Below are 23,133 nucleotides of genomic sequence, written 5' to 3'. Positions count from 1 at the left end.
TCACAGTACAGAGATAATACACAGAGTGATGTCACAGTACAGTGATAATACACACAGTGATGTCACAGTACAGGGATAATACTCACAGTGATGTCACAGTACAGAGATAATACACAGAGTGATGTCACAGTACAGAGATAACACACGCAGTGATGTCACAGTACAGGGATAATACACGCAGTGATGTCACAGTACAGGGATAATACACACAGTGCTGTCACAGAACAGGGATAATACACACAGTGATGTCACAGTACAGGGATAATACACACAGTGATGTCACAGTACAGAGATAATACACACAGTGATGTCACAGTACAGGGATAATACACGCAGTGATGTCACAGTACAGAGATAATACACACAGTGATGTCATAGTACAGGGATAATACACACAGTGATGTCACAGTACAGGGATAATACACACAGTGATGTCACAGTACAGGGATAATACGCACAGTGATGTCACAGCACAGGGATAATGATACACACAGTGATGTCACAGCACAGGGATAATAATACACACAGTGATGTCACAGTACAGGGATAATACACACAGTGATGTCACATCACAGGGATAATAATACACACAGTGATGTCACAGTACAGGGATAATAATACACACAGTGATGTCACAGTACAGAGATAATACTCACAGTGATGTCACAGTACGGGGTAATACACACAGTGATGTCACAGTACAGAGATAATACACACAGTGATGTCACAGTACAGAGATAATACACGCAGTGATGTCACATAACAGGGATAATAATACACACAGTGATGTCACATCACAGGGATAATAATACACACAGTGATGTCACAGTACAGGGATAATAATACACACAGTGATGTCACAGTACAGGGATAATACACGCAGTGATGTCACAGTACAGGGATAATACACGCAGTGATGTCACAGTACAGGGATAATACACACAGTGCTGTCACAGAACAGGGATAATACACACAGTGATGTCACAGTACAGAGATAATACACACAGTGATGTCAAAGTACAGAGATAATACACACAGTGATGTCATAGTACAGGGATAATACACACAGTGATGTCACAGTACAGGGATAATACACACAGTGATGTCACAGTACAGGGATAATACGCACAGTGATGTCACAGCACAGGGATAATGATACACACAGTGATGTCACAGCACAGGGATAATAATACACACAGTGATGTCACAGTACAGGGATAATACACACAGTGATGTCACATCACAGGGATAATAATACACACAGTGATGTCACAGTACAGGGATAATAATACACACAGTGATGTCACAGTACAGAGATAATACTCACAGTGATGTCACAGTACGGGGTAATACACACAGTGATGTCACAGTACAGAGATAATACACACAGTGATGTCACAGTACAGAGATAATAAACGCAGTGATGTCACATAACAGGGATAATAATACACACAGTGATGTCACATCACAGGGATAATAATACACACAGTGATGTCACAGTACAGGGATAATAATACACACAGTGATGTCACAGTACAGGGATAATACACGCAGTGATGTCACAGTACAGGGATAATACACGCAGTGATGTCACAGTACAGGGATAATACACACAGTGCTGTCACAGAACAGGGATAATACACACAGTGATGTCACAGTACAGAGATAATACACACAGTGATGTCACAGTACAGGGATAATACACACAGTGATGTCACAGTACAGGGATAATACACACAGTGATGTCACAGTACAGGGATAATACACACAGTGATGTCACAGCACAGGGATAATACACACAGTGATGTCACAGTACAGGGATAATACACACAGTGATGTCACAGTACAGGGATAATACACACAGTGATGTCACAGCACAGGGATAATACACATAGTGATGTCACAGTACAGGAATAATACACACAGTGATGTCACAGTACAGGGATAATACACACAGTGATGTCACAGTACAGGGATAATACACATAGTGATGTCACAGTACAGGGATAATACACACAGTGATGTCACAGTACAGGGATAATACACACAGTGATGTCACAGTACAGGATTATACACACAGTGATGTCACAGTACAGGGATAATACACACAGTGATGTCACAGTACAGAGATAATACACACAGTGATGTCAAAGTACAGAGATAATACACACAGTGATGTCATAGTACAGGGATAATACACACAGTGATGTCACAGTACAGGGATAATACACACAGTGATGTCACAGTACAGGGATAATACGCACAGTGATGTCACAGCACAGGGATAATGATACACACAGTGATGTCACAGCACAGGGATAATAATACACACAGTGATGTCACAGTACAGGGATAATACACACAGTGATGTCACAGTACAGGGATAATACGCACAGTGATGTCACAGCACAGGGATAATGATACACACAGTGATGTCACAGTACAGGGATAATAATACACACAGTGATGTCACAGTACAGAGATAATACTCACAGTGATGTCACAGTACGGGGTAATACACACAGTGATGTCACAGTACAGAGATAATACACACAGTGATGTCACAGTACAGAGATAATACACGCAGTGATGTCACATAACAGGGATAATAATACACACAGTGATGTCACATCACAGGGATAATAATACACACAGTTATGTCACAGTACAGGGATAATAATACACACAGTGATGTCACAGTACAGGGATAATACACGCAGTGATGTCACAGTACAGGGATAATACATACAGTGCTGTCACAGAACAGGGATAATACACACAGTGATGTCACAGTACAGAGATAATACACGCAGTGATGTCACAGTACAGGGATAATACACACAGTGCTGTCACAGAACAGGGATAATACACACAGTGATGTCACAGTACAGAGATAATACACACAGTGATGTCACAGTACAGAGATAATACACACAGTGATGTCATAGTACAGGGATAATACACACAGTGATGTCACAGTACAGGGATAATACACACAGTGATGTCACAGTACAGGGATAATACACACAGTGATGTCACAGCACAGGGATAATACACATAGTGATGTCACAGTACAGGAATAATACACACAGTGATGTCACAGTACAGGGATAATACACACAGTGATGTCACAGTACAGGGATAATACACATAGTGATGTCACAGTACAGGGATAATACACACAGTGATGTCACAGTACAGGGATAATACACACAGAATTTGGCATAAATACCAGATACTTATAGTCTAATAGTAATGTAACTTCACTTCATTTAGTAAAAAAAAAAAAACTTTTTGGTGTCCATTAACTTTAAAAAAAAAAAAATCCTCTGGGGCACTATCCAGCGTAGCTCAGCATCTTCCACATCTCATCTCTGCATAATGTGAAAAGCGCATTTCCTCTGATCTCGGCCATTCCCTCTGTACCACTAATTACTAAATCCCTGAAATAAAGCCAACATTCCCTTCTGTTATCATTTACACTTACACTAATCATACAGGCCAGCGGAGAGCAGCGCTGCGGTCATGTGACACCACGAGGAGCGGCGCCCAGGGATCCCCCGCCTAGGACTTTTACTGCACACAATGCAGATGTTTTCTATAACAGATCATCAAAGTGTAAGAAACATCTTCCTAATGAGCAGAAATCTTCCGGAATATACTCATTTGTGCCATATTTAATTTACTAAAATTCGAAACACAATGAACTATTATTTACCAGACAATAAAAGATTGACGGCCACAAGAGCTGAAGGCTATATCTCTCTTCTTAAAGGACATCTACCACCTGGATGAAGGATTGTAAACCAAGTACACAGACATTCTGGTGAGTGCCCCCTCTGGCAGGACTCACTCTTCTTTTAGCTTCTTATTTCCATGGTTTTAGAAAAAAAGGGTTTTAAAATTATGCAAATGAGGCTAAGGTGCTCCAGGACCAAATATTTGTTACTGGAGCCCCTCAGGCTCATTTGCATAATTTTTACAGCATTTTATTTGTAAAAACAAAGGCATAGGAAGCTTAAGGAAGCTTAAAGAAAAGTGGATCCTTCCAGAGGGGACACTCACCAGTGTGTCAGTGTGCTTGGTTTACAATCCTTCATCCTGGTGGTAGATTTCCTTTAAGGACATTTACATGGACAGGTCACTGATTGCTATGAAATCAACACACTCCACCCATGCTGCCGCCATCTGTCTCAGTGGGGGTCATTTACTAAGGGCCCGATTCGCGTTTTCCCGATGTGTTACCCTTATATTTCCGATTTGCGCCGATTTCCCCTGAATTTCCCCCGGGATTTTGGCGCACGCGATCGGATTGTGGCGCATCGGCGCTGGCATGCACGCGACGGAAATCGGGGCGTGGCCAAACGAAAACCCGACGGATTCGGAAAAACCGGCGCATTTAAAAAAAAAAAAAGTGTTGCGAGACTCACGCTTACCTTCACTAGGAATAGGCCGGTGAACTTGAGTGCATTCCGGCGTGCCTCAGGGAACTTCAGCGCAGCAGCGCCACCTGGTGGACGTCGGAGGAACTACCTTAGTGAATCCCGGCCGGACCCGAATCCACCGCAGAGAACGCGCCACTGGATCGCGAATGGAGGTAAGTAAATCTGCCCCATTATCTTGTTGGCTATATGTTGCCTTACTATGACGTACTGTAGCTAAAGTTGTATGGTCCCAAGTGAGCACAAGCTCCTATAGTCAATCAACTTTTGGATTGTACCATAAATTTCATTATTCCCCAAGGGACCAGATAGTGGATGGTGCCATCAGTGAAATGGAGAACCACAACCCTCCTTCGCTTCTCTGCTATGCCAAATTCTGGTTCTTTGGCTCTTTTTATACTAGACTGCACTAGTATTCATTAATGCTTGCATGCTTCCATAATACATTTTGATAACATACTAACACAACGAGGAAGTTTGTCGATCGCTTTTCCTGCCTAGTTGCCTCATGCACTCCAAATTAGTACAGGGTGCAAATAAAATAATTTTATAGCTAAGTTACTGGTAATTTTTAAAGGGATATTGCTATGCATGATCTGGAAAGTGGAAACAGTGTACCCTAGGACTAAGCGCCCTCCCTACCTACTTGCCCCACCTACCATGAGTGGTAAAAGACAACTTGTCAACGTTCCCTTCCTTTGCCAAAGTGCAAACACGGAGGCAAAGACAAGACAGAACAGAGTGGTTGTGGTGGAAATCAACCAAGCTTCCTAGGAATGGATGTGTTTGGACTAGGAAGAGGCAGAATAAAGCAAACAGAATCAGTGCATCCTTAGCCATACTTTATGTAACAAGGATGATGCAGACATAGATTCTACAGATATTTCCTCCTAAAACACTCTCACTTTTTTTTAAACATTAACAACATTATTTTCAATCTGTATTGACTGGGAGCGCCATAGAGAAGAAGTTGGGTCAGGCCATTTCCAGATTATCATTAGAAGAGAGGCACAACTAAAGACTCCCAGATCCCAGGGCATAACTGTAGCTTATGTCTATCAGTACCTTTCAGCAGATGACAAGGCCCATGTAACACTAGCAGTCTACTGCTACATTAAACGGTCAATTATTCCCTAAATGGAGAGACATGTCAGGCAGGTTGTGTCATAAATCTCAGTGCACAGAGTAAGATTGAAGGATTTACAATACTTTAATTGTAAGATGTGAAGGAAATCAAAGTTTTGCTTTGCCTTTTTATAGTTCTATAGTCATTTATATTTAGTCAGGACATTTGTGGGTGTCTTTTTTTTTATTTTTTGGGTTTTGGACTTGTTTCAGTTATCTTAGAATGTGATATATCAGGCATGTGTGTCTGTTGTTCTTCTGTATCCCGCTTCTAAACATTTGCCTATGCCTTCTCAGGACTGGAGTTTATTTGTGCCAAAATTGAGACCCTTTTATGTGCGATGTGAGACACTGAAAAATTCTTACGTGTCTCACTACAAAAGTCAAAAATTTTGATACTTATATGCAAATGCCCCACAAATGGTGGCAAATATAAGAGAAAAGAAAAATTAACCCCAATGTATTTTGTAAGAATAGCCAGGCCTTCCTTATTGGCTATACTTGGAGTTCCCTTGGAAATGATTGGATAGAGCTTTGTATGTGTAGCCATCTTTTCACTCCCTGCTGTTTCGAGACTGTTAGGCCCTTTACTGTCAGGTGGGCGCTTCCCTGGTGACTGCTCTGGCCTAGAGCCTCACAACTTACAGCTGAGAGTCTAATTAGCATATGTGGAGAGGCAGCTACCACATGGATTGGTCGGTAAAACGTCCTCTTTAAGTAATAGAAATCATCATCTAATAATAATAATAGTTCTTTATGTATATAGATATTCCCAGAGTTTGCCAAATCAGTCCCTGTCCCCAATGGCCTCATAATCTAATCACCCTACCAGTATGTTTTGGAGTGTGGGAGGAAACCAGAAGACCAGGAAGAAACCTAAACAAACACGGAGAGAACATACAAACTCTTTGCAGATGTTGACCCTGGGACTTGAACTCAGGTCCCCAGCGCTGCAAGGCTGTAGTGCTAACCACTAAGCCACTGCGCTGCAAGGCTGTAGTGCTAACCACTGAGCCACCATGCTGCCTTCTATGCCCTCTAGTTGCACAACAGAGGTAGAGCTTCTGTTTGGATGCTAAAGAGGCTTCTGGACTAAACTATCCATTGATAGGTGAAGCGTTGCACCCCTACCATCCAGCTGATCTGGAAACCAACAGCTCCACCTGCAGTTGGTGGCCGCCCAGGCCTACGCAGGATAAGTTGTTCTAAATAATTTATGACAGTAGACACCTCCCCCTTCTTCCTAAATTATCAATCTCACCTCTCATTACGGGAACATGGTCTTCCGGGCTCCTGGGACATCTCCGTCTTGATGTACAAATAAGTAAGAAATATTGGAAGCCGAGTAACTGATGGAGTCACTGATCTCCTCGGGTCTTTAAAGCCGAAGGCCCATTTTTGTACAAGATTTTGAGATCATTTATTTTTAATCAAGTACATCTATTTCCCATCAGAACCTCATCATGTGTCGCGGACGTCCAGAGAAGAGAACTCCGGGCCTCTCCATCTCCTCCAAATCACATTAAGGGCGGATAATATTTTTAAATAATTTTCCATTTTAAGCCACTTCAGAAATTTCCTGATATTAAAACACTGAAATTACTGGAATTCAAAGCCATCAGTAACCTCCTCACGTCCATCAAGTCCAGCTTAAAGATTAAAAAATTATTTTTTTTTTGGTTCAAAAATTAAATTTTTTTACCCTTCACCTTTTTTTTAAAAAAAAAAACAACAGGATGATATTAATATCGGAAGAAAACCTCAAGGAAATCCCTCGCTTCTTTAACCCTTTTGATTTTTGGATTTCCTTTTTTTTCTTTCCAGTTTACAGAGATGTGTGAGGCCTTGCTTTTTTCCGTTGTCCTTCCTGTTGTGAGCATTTAACCCCTTTCTGACCAGGTCTTAAAAGGCTAACTTGTGCGACACTGTAAAAACTTTACATGTTTTGTAAACGCAAATGTTAACAATAATGTGAATAGTCAAATCTCCTCTCCTCAGCTGTTGTCATGTGTTTCAAAACGCAACTAAAACGCCCCGTGTAACGTCACTCTTAAAAGTAACCAATACATTTAAACAAAAATTGTAAATGCCAAAAATGTATGAATTTTAAAAAAACAGGTTAATGTCCAAAATTTTTAACATTTAAAGCATGGGAAAGAATTCCAATTTACATGATAAAACAGGGTCCATGGGAATAAATCCGTCCTTTGCACCTGCCCTGGACCAGGTGCAGTTTTGCGCCTATAAAGTGGCAAAAATATGCAACAAAAGTGAAACATAAGTGAAAAGTCACACGGAACATCTGGAAAATAAAGATACATAAAGCACAAGGTGCAGACTTGGGCCCCTTCCACACTTGCGTTGCAGATGACGTCAGAGTTTGATCAGGGAGCGATCAGGGTTTGGTCAGTGAAAAACGCACATTTTGCATCAGAGTCCAATCAGTTTTCAGTCAGAGTTTGTTCAGTGTCTCAGTTTTTCACGCGCGTTTTCAATGCAATTTCAATGCGTTTTTCACGCACAGATAATGCACGTGAAATGTACTCAGGACTGAGCTCTATCTTTTCTATGGCAATTGATGCGTGAAAAACGCATTGCATGTGCATGTGTCTCAGAGTGCGATGCGTTTTTTGATGCGTCTCCATAGACTTGTATGGTGCGTTTTTCACGCACGTGCAAAAGTAGAGCATGCCGAGATTTAAACATACGTGAAAAAAAAATGCCCAGTCTGAAAAAGTCTGAAAAAGCCCATTGATTACAATGGGTCGGAGTGCAATGCAAGTTCAAAAACACGCGCAGAACACGCGCGTGAAAAACGCAAGTGTGGAAGGGGCCTAAGGTGTACTTGAAATACGACAGCAAAAGTCACAGTGAAAAGTTGCAAAAACTTCAAAAAGTTGCAAAAATGAGACAATTGAACTACCATAAATAAAGATACATGTCCCCCTATATTTTCGTGATCGCAGGATATAGAGTTGTAGTAAAATAAGTCTTACAACGTCTTATTAGGACACATCTACCGACAGTACATCTAGAGCTACTTCAAGATGGTGGGAAATGGGGCTCAAGGTGACCTGGAGGATGTTAATGAAGGAGGAGACACCAATCTCTTTTAGATGTGGGCTCTGGTACGATTTTCCGTGCGGTCCCAATGCAGTTATTATATATTGAATGTCTATTTTAGCTGCACAAGCAGAACTTTGCAGAAGAACAATCGCTCTGCACATCTCTTCTAGGGACGTAGCCAAAATACTTCTCGTGTTCTCTAGAAACTCTGTCAAACTGCAATTATTATAAATGTCTCTGCCCGGAGAGAGACGTCCCCAACTCTATTTGTTCTAATATCCTGGACACGGCTGACAGTCCAATTAATAGAAACAGGGGAACAGCGCGGGAACAACTTTCAGGACGTCTAGGTGTTGTGAGGTTATCGCTTTACGACAACATCATTTTCAGACCAGGGGTGTAACTTGAGGGGGTGCAGAGGGTGCGGTCGCACCTGGGCCCAAGAGGTTTAGGGGGCCCTTCATTTGTCACTTTCACATATGAGAAGACTATTACTATAAACCATACATTGTAGTCAGGGGCCTGGCACAGACTTTGCACTGGGGCCCATCAGCTTCAAGTTCACTGTTTCAGACTAAAGGTTATAGGTGCTGGTTTTTAAATGGGAACCGCTACTCTTTAGCTCCCCCAATGAATGCCCTCTTTCTTGTTGTATACCCCTATTTCAGTACCACCCTGTTAATTATACCACATTTTCTGTAAGATTCACCACCACCACTCTCTTTATTTGTGAAAACAAAGGTAATTAGATACTGACCTTCCCCCATTCTCCTACTGCATCTTCCCTCCTCTTCCGTGGCTTAGTATGGTTTTGAAGTGGGCACCACAATATGCCTTCGAGACTCATCCAAACACAGCAGCAGAGGCTCAATCGTGATGCAAGGAGCCGGTGGCTCTCTGCTTCACCATAACAATTTACTGTACATCGAGAAAAAGCAGAAAGTTGATGCCTGAAACATACCTCCTTCAGTGCCCAGAGATCATTCTCAAAAATCCAAGACTTTAGAGTGGTATGTACCCAGTGAAAGCAACATTTATCAGTCCTCTTTCCCTTTAAGCTTGTAAAGTTTGAAGCCAAATTTACTTAATCTTGTCTAAGACATGGACATATGGGTGGACATTTATCATACACTGGCACTCGTGAACCCTCCGGGCCCAGCCTCTTGATGTATCCAGTTGAAAAGTTGCCGGCTGCAGCAAGTGTGCCGATGCGGGGACCGGAATACCCCGCGGCGGCCCACTGCAACTCTCATACCCAATTATTATTTTAGTGGTTTTTTAATACGGTCTAAGTTTTGATTTTCTACTATTTGACTACTATTTGATTTTAAACCACACCTTTTTGTAAAGCCACAAAAACGACTTCTGCAAATCACTCCTACCAAATGTACAAGACATAAAAGTGTCCAAAACTTCTAATATATACAATACAATAAAGCATTATTGATCCCGAAAGAAATTGGGGTGTACGTGGCTCTGGCATGTCCTGTACAAAGACGGAAATCAGAGACATAGACAGGAACAGTGACAAATTAAGAGTAGAATATGGCTTGGTGGGGTCTCCTCCTCTTGGATTGGGCTCAGCTCTTCTCCGACAATGCTTGAGACCTTCTGGTGACTTTGGTCAGGCTATTATAGACGGTCCCCTACTTAAGGACAACCGACTTACAGACGACCCCTAGTTACAGACGGACCACTCTGACCTCTGGTGACCTCTCTGGATGTTACTATAGTCCCAGGCTGCAATGATCAGCTGTAAGGTGTCTGTAATGAAGCTTTATTGATAATCCTTGGTCCCATTACAGCAAAAAATTTTGAAACTCCAATTGTCACTGGGGCAAAAAAATTTTTTTGTCTGGAACTACAATGATAAAATATTCAGTTTCAACTTACATACAAATTCAACTTAAGAACAAACCTATGGAACCTATCTTGTATATAACATGGGGACTGCCTGTACATGACTTTTTTTTCCCAAATGAACCGCCCCAGTAGACAATGGCGTAGCGTGAAATCCGATAATAGATTCATAGTACGTCATTCTAGAGGAAGCATTTTTGAGCGCCATGTCACTGTTCCATCGTCCATTCTAGCTTATAGTCGGTTACGACAGGGAACCTGTCAACGCTGTTTCAAAAAAATTAATCTAAGACAGGACTAAAGGACTCTATAGGAACCTAAGGGCTCCCCTTTTTCAACTAACACCAAAAGCAGAAAATCAAGTTTTTTTCTCTACCTAGTAATTAGGGAGAACCCAGAGAGTCGAGTTGGGCGTATCACCTCAGCTCGAGTCCTCGCTCTCCTCTCTGCATGTCAGCCAGCGCACACCTCTATCTGTCCTACGTCACGCGGCCCCCTGGTTGAGTTCCCGCACATGCGGCCGCTCTCTGCTGTCATTGCTAATCAGTGAGCAGGAAGCCACACGTGTGCAGTGAGTCGATGGAGTTCACAGGCCGCTGTGATGCTCACTGCACATGACGGCCGCATGTACGGAAACTCAAAAGGGTGCGACGTAGGAAAGATAGAGGCGTGCGCTGGCTGACATGCAGAGAGGAGGGCGAGGACTCGAGCCGAGGTGATCCGCCCAACTCGACTTGCTGGGTTCTCCCTAATTACTAGGTAGAGAATAAAACTTGATTTTCTGCTTTTGGTGTTAGTTGAAAAAGGGGACCCCTTAAGACTAAAGGGCTCTATGGGAACCTGTCTTAGATAAATTTTATGAAACAGCGGTGACACGTTCCCTTTAAGACACATGAATGTATGGACCTGGTTGATGAAGATCGCTTTGTGGGCTAGTCTTTTCCTCCACCGGTCTATGACCATTTCTTTCATTTTTACCATGTTTAGTAGGAGGTTATTAACTTCGCTCCATTCCACAAATTTTTTGTAGACTTCCCTACAGGTTTTTTTTTGTCACCCTCTCGGGTGCAGCCAACAATGACGTATAAGTCCGAATATTTCTGGAATAGAGAATTTCTGGAATGACTTGTGGTTCTCCTTGGTTACTGACAAAGAGTTTTCGATAAGGACATATTGAGGTCTTTCAGTTAGATAGTTTTATATCCAGATAGTGATAGACTGGTTTATATTTAGATTGGGCAAATTATCCCTCGTTAGAACCTGGTTGATGGCATTGAAAGTCCTTGAGAAATGACAATAGATGATCGGCAGCTCTAGATATGGGCACATCTTGTAGGAGGAAAACAATGGCATCGTCCTCACTAATTTTGTTAGATGCAAATTGTGGCGGATCAGTGCTCCCACTCACAACCTCCATCAGGTGAGCTACAAGTGCAAATCCCCCTCTACCTCCCATAAAAAGATGTGAGATACCTGCGACACATAGGGGCACATTTACTAAGGGTCCGCGGACATCATTTCTGCTAGGTTTCCCGACTATTTCCGATTTGTGACGCATTTGACAGGGGTTTTTGAGGCACGCAATCGGATTTTGGAACAATCACGCCATGCAACACAAATGGGGGGGCGTGTCGTCGGACAACCCAACTGTTTCAGACTGAGCGCGGGATTTAAAATTCAAATTGTGTCGCAAGACAATGCACTTACATGCACCGGGAAGAAGAAGGTGAACTCCGGGGACCTGAGCGGGGAAGCGACACATGCAGGAAATCGGGCGCACGATCTTAGTGAATCGCGCCGGATTTCATACTGCACCTCGGGGATCGCGACAGGACTGGGTAAGTAAATGTGCCCCATAGATTCGACAATCCCCTTTAAAAAAAAAATTTAACTAAGGCTACATTCGCACTGCCGTGAGCCCGCCGCACCGTAGCACGGCGGGCACACGGCAGCGCGGGGAGAGGAGGAGGAGGTGAGTGCCCTCTCCATAGGAAGTAATGGCGCACGGCGCCGTAATACGGGGAAAGATAAGACATGTCCTATCTATCCCCGGGCTACGGAGCGGTACGGTGCCGCACGTGTGCTGCACCGTACCACTCCCATACAGGGCCGTGAGCCCATAGAAGTGTATGGGGGACGTATATCGGTCGTATATACGTCCCCCATACTGTAGTGTGAATGTAGCCTAACTCTGGAAATACACAAGAACTTGATTGATGAGTATTTATAATCAGCCTCACACAGCTTCTACCTGCAACATTTACATCGACATTATCAAGCATTAAAGGGGTTGGCCACTTTACCTCATGTTTTTTGTTATATATGTGTGTGTGTGTGTGAGGGGGCAGGATATTAGGTAAGTTACCAATATACATCTATTAATAGTTATTTTCCACTTTTTTGATATGTAAAGTGAATCCTTACCAGCTCTCCTTAGCTTCTTAGGCAAGTTAGGCACGCCAGTGATATGGCAAGATAGGAAGGAGTACCATTTTTGGGCAGATATGCCTCACCCTTGGGAGCTGACTCTGGAGGGAGGGATGCGGGGGACTTTCTGTATTGTTTTTGGTTTTTTTTCCTTGTTACGGCATTTTGTCTCCAAGGTCCCTGCTGCATCTCTGGAGCTCAGTCACAATGTTCTTGGGGTTCCTCTTTACCTCTCTCACCGAGGGTCTTATACCAGGGTTGCTTAGTTTGGCTGAATGAGGAAGAGTTGTGGTTGTCCCAAACTTCTTCCATTTAAGGATTATGGAAGCCACTGTGCTCTTCGGATCCTTGAGTGCTGCAGAAATTCTTATGTAACTTTGGCCAGATTTGTGCCTCACCACAATTCTGTCTCTGAGCTCCTTGGGCAGTTCCCTAGACCTAATGATTCTCATCTGCTCTGACATATGCTGTGAGCTGTGAGGTCTTATATAGACATGTGTGTGTCTTTTCTAATCAAATCAAATAAATTTAATCTAATACAGTTGGACTCCAATGAAGGAATAGAACCATCTCAAGGAGGATCAGAAGGAAATGGACAGCGTGTGAGTTAAATATGTCTGTCACAGCAAAGGGGCTGAATACTTATGACCAGGTGATATTTCAGTTTTTCTTGTTTACTAAATTAGAAAAAAATATCTACATTTCTGTTTTTTTCTGTCAAGATGGGGTGAAGAATGTACATAAGAAAAGAAATGTTTTGATCTCACTAAATGATTGCAATGAAAGAGAGAGAGGAAAATTTTAAGGGATCTGAATACTTTCCATACACACTGTATGTACACACACATATGCAGTTGTACAGTCATACACACATTTTTACACTAATACACACACATTCATGCACTCAGATTTACATTGATACTTACTACTTTAATGCATATAGTTATACACACATACAGTATATACCCAGATACACACACAAACAGTATATATACAGTTTATACACAGTGGGGGTCATTTACTAAGGGCTCGATTCCCGTTTCCCCGACGTGTTACCCGAGTATTTCCGATTTGCGCCGATTTTCCCTGAATTGCCCGGGGATTTTGGCGCACGCGATGGGATTGTGGTGCATCGGCGCTGGCATGCACGGGACGGAAATCGGGGGCATGGGCGAACGCAAACCTGACGGATTGGGAAAAACCGCCGCATTTATAAAAAAAAAATTGGTCGCACGGGCCATACTCACATGCACCAGGAAGAGATCAGTGAACTCCGACGCAACTCGGCGGACCTCGGCGCAGCAGCGACACCTGGTGGACATCGGGCGCAGGACCTTCATGAATCGCCCGAAGACCCGAACGCTCGTCCGAGAAGCCGCCTCTGGAACGCGAATGGGTAAGTAAATGTGCCCCAGTATGTGTGTATATATATACAATTATATACATCATATTATTACACACACAGTTTATAGATCAAATATATAACATTCAAAATAAACACACATACACGTATATACACATACAGCATAAACATCAAATATACACAAACAACGCAAGTATATATCACATACTATACCATGTACAGACATACAGCGTATATACGCCCACATATAATATATACACAGAACATTTATACAAACACATATACATTCTTCAGTGAGGCACCCCAGGTGGATGACACTCTGGGCCCCATAGCAGCTGCTATGGCTGCTACCCCTGAAGTCATGCCCCTGCTCAGTGTTAGATATTGTCCTTGGAGATCTGTATTATCATCCTTTTGCATGTGTTGTTAGTAGCAGCAGGACTGTAATAAATAGGTCTATACACCAGGATTGAAGCTTCTCTAAGTGCACTGGAGGCATGTCCTCACACTGCTGTGCTCTTAGGTCTTTGCCCCTCACATTTCTCATAGCAAAAGTTGTAGAAGGCTCCTGGCCGGACACTACATTAGTCACAGCAGTGTGAGGACATAACTCAAATGCCTGAAATCTAGGAATATAAACATTTCTTTTACAAATTTCTCAAGGGACAATCTGTAACCCTCTCTGCAGTACGACAGGGTGTATACTCACAGGTTCCCTTTGACATTGATAACCTTTGGGACGATGACCCCTAACCTGTGGCCTGTTGGGAAACTACAACCCCCAGCATGCCCTAACTGCAGTAGTTTAGAGATCAACCGTATAGCAATGGGTAAACAAATGGTTAATCCCTACGAAGCCAAATATTCAATGCAATCCCATAAATACGGGAAGGAGAGCGCCATCAATAATAGTTTAATCCCGGAAGTATTTCCATAGATTGTACTTGTCACTTATGTCAATGCAGCATTTACTAAAGTGCGTGCGCACAATGCGACCTGCGTGCGAGGTGTCACTGACAATATATGGCCGCAGTCCATACACTCAATACTGATCTATACATCAGGCGCACAAAGCACTGACACATAAAGAAGGGAATTCTCAGCATGTAGCAGAGCCGAGGGGGTCACATGTTGTAGTATGGGATTACTATAGGATTACAGGTGACCTGTCCCTATGATATGACAATGTACATCACAGACCACACAGGGTAACAATGCCGACCTCTGAGATGCTGCGGCACTGCTGTCACATCCCTCTATAGATAACCCCCTCAATGCACAACCTGCTGCCAATCCTCCAGCACACAATGCCCACCGCTGGGTACAATGAGTAACAGCTAGAGGGGAACAATACAATACACTGCCTGGCCAATAATCACAGGAGCAGCTAGCCAGGGGTGCAACGCAGTGCAGGGGCTACTGCCGGGACCCCCACATTACACCACATGGTGCCAACTACTCCACTTCTTCAAGAATTCCAAAAATAGTTTACACACCCAAATGATCTCCACAGATGACAAGTGACAGATAGTATCCAGATGTATTGTGTGTGATGGCTACAGTATATCCATCATAGTTACACAGCCTCATATCTGACATCTATACAGCTCTAGCGCAGAGTATACACCTATGTATACATCTATCTATCTGTCAATCATTCTTAGCGTATGTAGAACTTTGTGATGGCTTGATATTATGTAGTCCATGTTTCCATGCATTCTATCTATTTATCTATCATGTATTTACTTGTGTTTCCAAATCAATGAATCAATATATACAGTCAATATTTATCTATATAGCTATGAGTTATCTATCCATCTATCATGTATTTACCAGTGTCTATAAGAATTTATCTTTTCCATAACTATCTATATATCTATCATGTTGTTATCCGTATCTATTGTACTAGTAATCTATCTATTTAATACCTATGTATCCACCTATACAACTAATATTTATCTATCTTGTATTTACCCATGTCCATTACTCTAGGAATCTATTTTATATCTAGAGTATGTATCCACCTATACAACCAATATCTATTTATTATCTGTGTATGTACCTTTGTCTATTACTCTTGGAATGTATGTATTTAATATTTATGTATTCACCTAAACAATTAATATCTATCTATTTATCTCATATCTATCTATCTATCTATCTATCTATCTATCTATCTATCTATCTCATATCTATCTATCTATCTCATATCTATCTATCTATCTATCTATCTATCCAGTGGCGTAACTACCGCCGTAGCAGCCGTAGCGGTTGCTACGGGGCCCGTGAGGTTCAGGGGCCCGGGGATGCACGCTCCCTGCAGTGCTTTGCCACGGCCTGGGGTAAGTGGTCCGGGGCTGCAGTGCCGGATCGTGCCCCCGGGCCCCTTCCTCTCTGTGCATCTACACGTCTCCTGAGCCCGCCCGCCTCTTTCCGGGATCCCTGCCTGCTCATATCCTTGACCCGCCCCCCAGCCACCTCTCTGACCCGCCCCCCTCATCTCCCTGACCTGCCCGCTCATCAGCCTGCAGGGCGGCACAGTTGATTCTCTGCCCCCCCCCTTCCCCCGCTCGGCCCCCCCCTTTCCCCCGCTCGCCCCCCCCCCGCTCGCGCCCCCCCCTTCCCCCGCTCGGCCCCCCCTTCCCCCGCTTGCCCCCCCCCTTCCCCCGCTCGGCCCCCCCCCGCTCGCGCCCCCCCCCCCCCCCGCCGTCTGAATGCATCTGGACACCTGCCTGAACACCCATACAGCCCCCAAACTTCCTAAAAGGTAAGTATATACAGATGTATTTATCTGTATGTATATATGTATTTATCTGTATGTATATATGTATTTATCTGTATGTATATATGTATTTATATGCATATACTGTGTACATATGTATATACAGTGTATATACAGTGTGTATATGTGTATATATTGTATATATACTGTGTATATGTGTGTATATACTGTGTATATGTGTGTATATACTGTGTATATGTGTATATATTGTATATATACTGTGTATATGTGTGTATATACTGTGTATGTGTGTATATACTGTGTATATGTGTATATACTGTGTATATGTGTATATATTGTATATATACTGTGTATATGTGTATATATTGTATATATACTGTGTATATGTGTGTATATATTGTATATATACTGTGTATATGTGTGTATATACTGTGTATATGTGTATATATTGCATATATACTGTGAATATGTGTGTATATGTGTATATATTGTATATATACTGTGTATATATACTGTGTATATGTGTATATACTGTGTATATGTGTATATACTGTGTATATGTGTATATATTGCATATATACTGTGTATATGTGTGTATATGTGTATGTATTGTATATATACTGTGTGTATATACTGTGTATATGTGTATATATTGTATATATACTGTGTATATGTGTATATATTGTATATATACTGTGTATATGTCTATATATTGTATATATACTGTGTATATGTCTATATATTGTATATATACTGTGTATATGTCTATATATTGTATATATACTGTGTATATGTCTATATATTGTATATATACTGTGTATATGTCTATATATTGTATATATACTGTGTATATGTCTATATATTGTATATATACTGTGTATATGTCTATATATTGTATATATACTGTGTATATGTCTATATATTGTATATATACTGTGTATATGTGTATATATTGTATATATACTGTGTATATGTGTATATATTGTATATATACTGTGTATATGTGTATATATTGTATATATACTGTGTATATGTGTATATATTGTATATATACTGTGTATATGTGTATATATTGTATATATACTGTGTATATGTGTATATATTGTATATATACTGTGTATATGTGTATATATTGTATATATACTGTGTATATGTGTATATATTGTATATATACTGTGTATATATTGTATATATACTGTGTATATGTGTGTATATACTGTGTATATGTGTATATATTGTGTATATGTGTATATATATATAAATCCTATGTATATGTATATATGCATCTACTATGTATACATGTATATACTGTGTATAAATGCATTGAAGCAAATACTGTATTTTTACATGCATGTATTTATATTAGCATATATATATATATATATATGATGTGTGTTTTTGTATGTGGTAAGTATGAATGCTGTATATACTGAATGTATGTTTATATTCTGTATGTATAGCAGCATGTGTGTATATGGTGTTTTTATCCTGCATGTATGTGTATATATGGTCAGTGTATACTGTATTTGTGTATGTATGTATATATATATTTGTGTGTGTATTGTAAATGTATTATATGTATATAATGTGTATACTGTATGAGTTTGTATATACTCTGTGTATTAGTGTATAAATGTATATGAGTGCATAAATGTGTGTATAAGTGAATGCTTGTATGTATAAGGGTGTGAGTATACGAGAGTAGAACTTTATGTGTGTATAAAGGTGTGTATATATCAGTGTATAAATGTGTGTAATTGTATAAACATGTCTGTATAGGGGTACCTTCCCAAGAACATATGGGGGACGTATATCTGGCCGCAGATTTGCTGCCGGATATACTTCCCCCATAAGCTTCTATACGCCAGGGCTCGGCACGGTGAGCACAACGAGTACTCACTGTTTTGAGCAAAAGAGATAGAGCGTGCTCAATCTATGGCCGTAAGAACGACCATGCGGCTCTATTCTCTATGGAGAGGGGAGGGGTGAGCCGCGCTCACCTCTCCTCCTCTCCAGCGCGCCCGACGTGTGCCTGCCATATATATATATATTTTAAGGGGTAGGGGGGCCCCATGCAGAAATCTGCTATGGGGCCCAGCCTCTCCTAGTTACGCCCCTGTATCTATCTATCTATCTATCTATGTATATATCTATCTATCCATCTCATATCTATCTATCTATCTATCTATCTCATATCTATCTATCTATCTATCTATCTATCTCATATCTATCTATCTATCTCATATCTATCTATCTATCTATCTATGTATATATCTATCTATCCATCTCATATCTATCTATCTATCTATCTATCTATCTATCTATCTATCTATCTATCTCATATCTATCTATCTATATGTCATCGATATATCTATGTAGTATCTGTTCCTTATTATTTATGCTGCACGTTTTTCCAGGCATGGATAGAATGTAATGTTGCACTCCATGAAAAGTGTAAGGTTAAATCTAAAATATCTTTGTTACTAATTTATACAATGTATCTAAAACATAATATTTATTTGTAGAATGATATATATTTATTACACACTACATACAGAATGTTGACATAACTTAGATATATAAATAGACACCACATAAATATATATATAAACAACTCACACACATATATACCTGTCACTACCTCCCCCCCCCCTTGCAGTAGTAGTAGATACCTTGAGCTTGGTGTTGGGGTAGGTGACAGCCACCTTGCTTGCTGTGATATTGGACAGAGTGGCTGCCCTGATCTCCTCCAGCACTGCTATGATATCATCCAGGAGACATCTCTTGTCCTCATTGCCCAGCACACACAGATGGGAGAAGGTGTAGTTGTAGCCCCTGTAGTTGACCTTCATGTCCAGCACAGCCCTGTGGATGTGGAGGATGTGCTCAGCCTGCAGCAGGATATTGCCCCCAGGCTTGGAGAGCAGGATCACCCTTCCATACCTCCCTGGGGTGTGCAGGTCTGAGTACAGCTGCTTCTTGGACTGTTCCAGGGGGAAGAGGCTGCTGGCCAGGCTCCTCTCTATCTTGGCCAGGCTGTGGCTTGGGGCTACCAGGGCTTCCAGGTCAGTGTCTGCTTTGTAACGACTGAGGAAGATGAAGCCAAAGATGATGGTGAGGACTGCAGGCAGGGTGAGGAAGAAGACTGGGTGCCTGCTGACAAACAAGCCCAGCCTGTAGAAGAATGTCTTGAGCCCTCTGTGGATCACCTGCCGCAGCATCCTCCAGCAGATCCTGCTCACCACCACTGATGATGCTCCAGGTGGCCTTAAGAAGCACATGTGACATGTGTGGGGCTTTGCCCTCCTTGGTCACTTGCTATGCACTCTTCTACTCTGCTCTAGACTGCAGCAAGTTGCAGCAAGCCCTGCCAAATATTGATCTGGGGGGGCTCCAACAAGACTGCCCCTCTTCTTCTTCTTCTTCTTCTTCTTCCCCCCTCTCCCTGTGATCAGCTCTTGTACTGGGGATTATTTGCTCTTGCAGTAACAAAGCTTCTGTCTTTGATGTTGTCTTCTTCAGGGGAGGAAGGCAAAGCATGTCCGCCTGGTATGGGAGCAGCATGGGATGGCATGGTCCTCCTCAGTCATGGCACTGGATGATGAAGAAGAAGCCTTCATTCATCCCTTCATTCATTCATCTGGAGGAATTATGACACTGCAAACACATGAAGTGGCTGGAGTAAAGCGCTTTGGAGGGAGGCTGAGAGATTAAATCCATTTTACTGCAGTGTAGTAGCAATGAAATGAGGAGGGGGAGGATGGGGGGATCTCTCGGAGATGCTGCTGGTCTTCTACTCTGTCTAGATGGGGATTCCTCCTGGAGGATTGTGCAGTATTCTTCATAGTGAGGCTTCTGCATACATGTAGCCCGGGCGGCTGGCTGGTATCTATGCGGCTTCAATAGCCCTGTGTATTAGGGAGACGTATGGGATACATGCAGCGGAGGGAGCCATAGCATTGGTGTGTGCACAGTGCATAGAAATACACATATTCAATAGATAGATAGATAGATAGATAGATAGATAGATAGATAGATAGATGCAATGTTCTATGGAAGCTGCGCCCCATCCTTCCATACATTACTATATAGCCGGAGCCTGCAGACCCCTCTCACCTCCTCCTTCTCCCTCCACGTGGGAAGCAGAGCGGGAAGCTGCAGAGCACAATGCAGGCAATGTGGAGCAGCATCCTAGTACGGATACAATGCAAGTAAATAATCGTAAAGGGGCTCGTACACAAAGGAAATTCTGTAAATATCCCCCTCTCTAGAAAAATCTTTACTATTACCAGTATTTCAGCCCATATTGTGCTACAAAGGGCAAATATACTCCATAAATTGGCTCAATGATGAATATGAAGTCATTAATAGCAATAAACGGGAAATAAATATTCCGGGGATCACCTATCTTTTCCTTCCGTCTGTGTTTTTGTGCCTTTTTGCTACGTAATGGGGCTCATTTACTTAGGGTCCGTCAGACGCACTTTCGTCGGGTTTCCTGTCGATTTCCGTTTTGCGCCGAATCGCCCCGGGATTTTGGCGCGCGCAATCGGATTTTGGCTCATCCACGTCGGCTTGCACAGAATCGGGGGGCTTGCCATCGAACAACCCAATGGATTCGGACATACTGCAGAATTTAAAAGCGCGATTGTGTCGCAAGATCAAGCACTCACATGCACCGGGAAGAAAAAGGTGAACTCCGGCCGATCTCGGCGGGGAAACGACGGATGCATGAACTCGGGCGCACAATGTTCTTGAATCGCGCCGCACCCGAATCGTTGTTGGACAACGTGCCGCGGGATCGCAACAGGACTAGGTAAGTAAATCTGTCCCAATGGCTGTTTTGCGCCCTATTTGACTTTACATTGCGCCTCTTTACAGATGTTTGTGCCCAATTTATTATAACGTTGCGCCTTTATGGGCGCAAATAATTTCGCAGTAACACGGCAGTCCAAACCATGCTTAGGAAAGGCATTGGTGCGATTTTGCGCAACAAATTTTGCCATTTTTAAAATTTGCGCCTAAGAAGGCTCAAAAAAACCCTGTATTTGACAAAGAGACGAAACTACAAAGACAAATGAGGGGCAAAGAATAGACTCACAACAGGCGCAAAAAGAGCTCAGAGAAGGGGGAAATAAGATAAATGACCCCCCCAACCTCCATCTTTATTGTATAACAACATAAAACACAATGAAAATCATAAAACAGATTTAATCAGGAATTCAGAGAGACACGCCCTGACACAAAAGAAGAGACATGGGGGGGGGGGGGTCATTTATCTTATTTCCCCCTTCTCTGAGCTCTTTTTGCGCCTTTTGTGAGTATTTTTTGCCCCTCATTCGTCAACATCTTTATCGTTTTGGCTCTTTGTCAATTTCGCAATTATTCGCACCCATTTAGGTGACAATCAAAGTTAAATAAGGAACAAACATCTGGAAGTAGGAGAAATACAAAGACAAATTAGAGGCAAACCAGGAAACGGGTAAACGACGAACTCCGGCGAACTGCTTGAAAAAGGCGGAAAAAATTGTACAAATACCCAAATGCACCCAAAAAGTCACTAAAATACAACCAAAAAAGGCGCCGCAGACTAAGATAAATCTCCCCCATAGTATATTCAAGGGCGTAACTAGGAGAGGCAGGGCCCCATAGAAGACTTCTGAATAGGGCCCCTCTTCCCACTTAGAAAAATATACATGTTACACTCATATACACACACATTTCTATACCTATATACACAAACATATTAACTTATACAGATTCATATATACACTTACACACACATATACAGCCTATACACATCACATATACAGACATACAGCATATATACACACCATACACTATATACACATCACAGATACACACACATATACAGCCTATACACATCACATATACAGACATACAGCATATATACACACCATACACCATATACACATCACAGATACACACACATATACAGCCTATACACATCACATATACAGACATACAGCATATATACACACCATACACCATATACACATCACAGATACACACACATATACAGCCTATACACATCACATATACAGACATACAGCATATATACACACCATACACCATATACACATCAC

At 42.0% G+C, this 23,133-nt stretch overlaps 1 protein-coding gene across 1 annotated transcript in view; it reads right to left on the bottom strand.

The window, feature by feature from the left end:
* PTCHD4 (patched domain containing 4) overlaps positions 1-21,026 on the bottom strand; it is an 82,711-nt gene extending 61,685 nt beyond the window's left edge. Inside the window, exon 1 of the mRNA XM_072143697.1 lies at positions 19,699-21,026. Coding sequence (XP_071999798.1) covers positions 19,699-20,307 — 609 coding nt within the window. The 5' untranslated portion in view covers positions 20,308-21,026. The remainder of the gene's footprint in view (positions 1-19,698) is intronic.
* Between the last annotated feature and the right edge of the window lie 2,107 nt (positions 21,027-23,133).

Source organism: Engystomops pustulosus, chromosome 3 (assembly GCF_040894005.1).
Source record: "Engystomops pustulosus chromosome 3, aEngPut4.maternal, whole genome shotgun sequence".
Taxonomy (NCBI): Eukaryota; Metazoa; Chordata; class Amphibia; order Anura; family Leptodactylidae; genus Engystomops; species Engystomops pustulosus.
The sequence above is the reverse complement of the archived record's forward strand: the minus strand, read 5'-3'. Positions and strand labels throughout refer to the sequence as shown.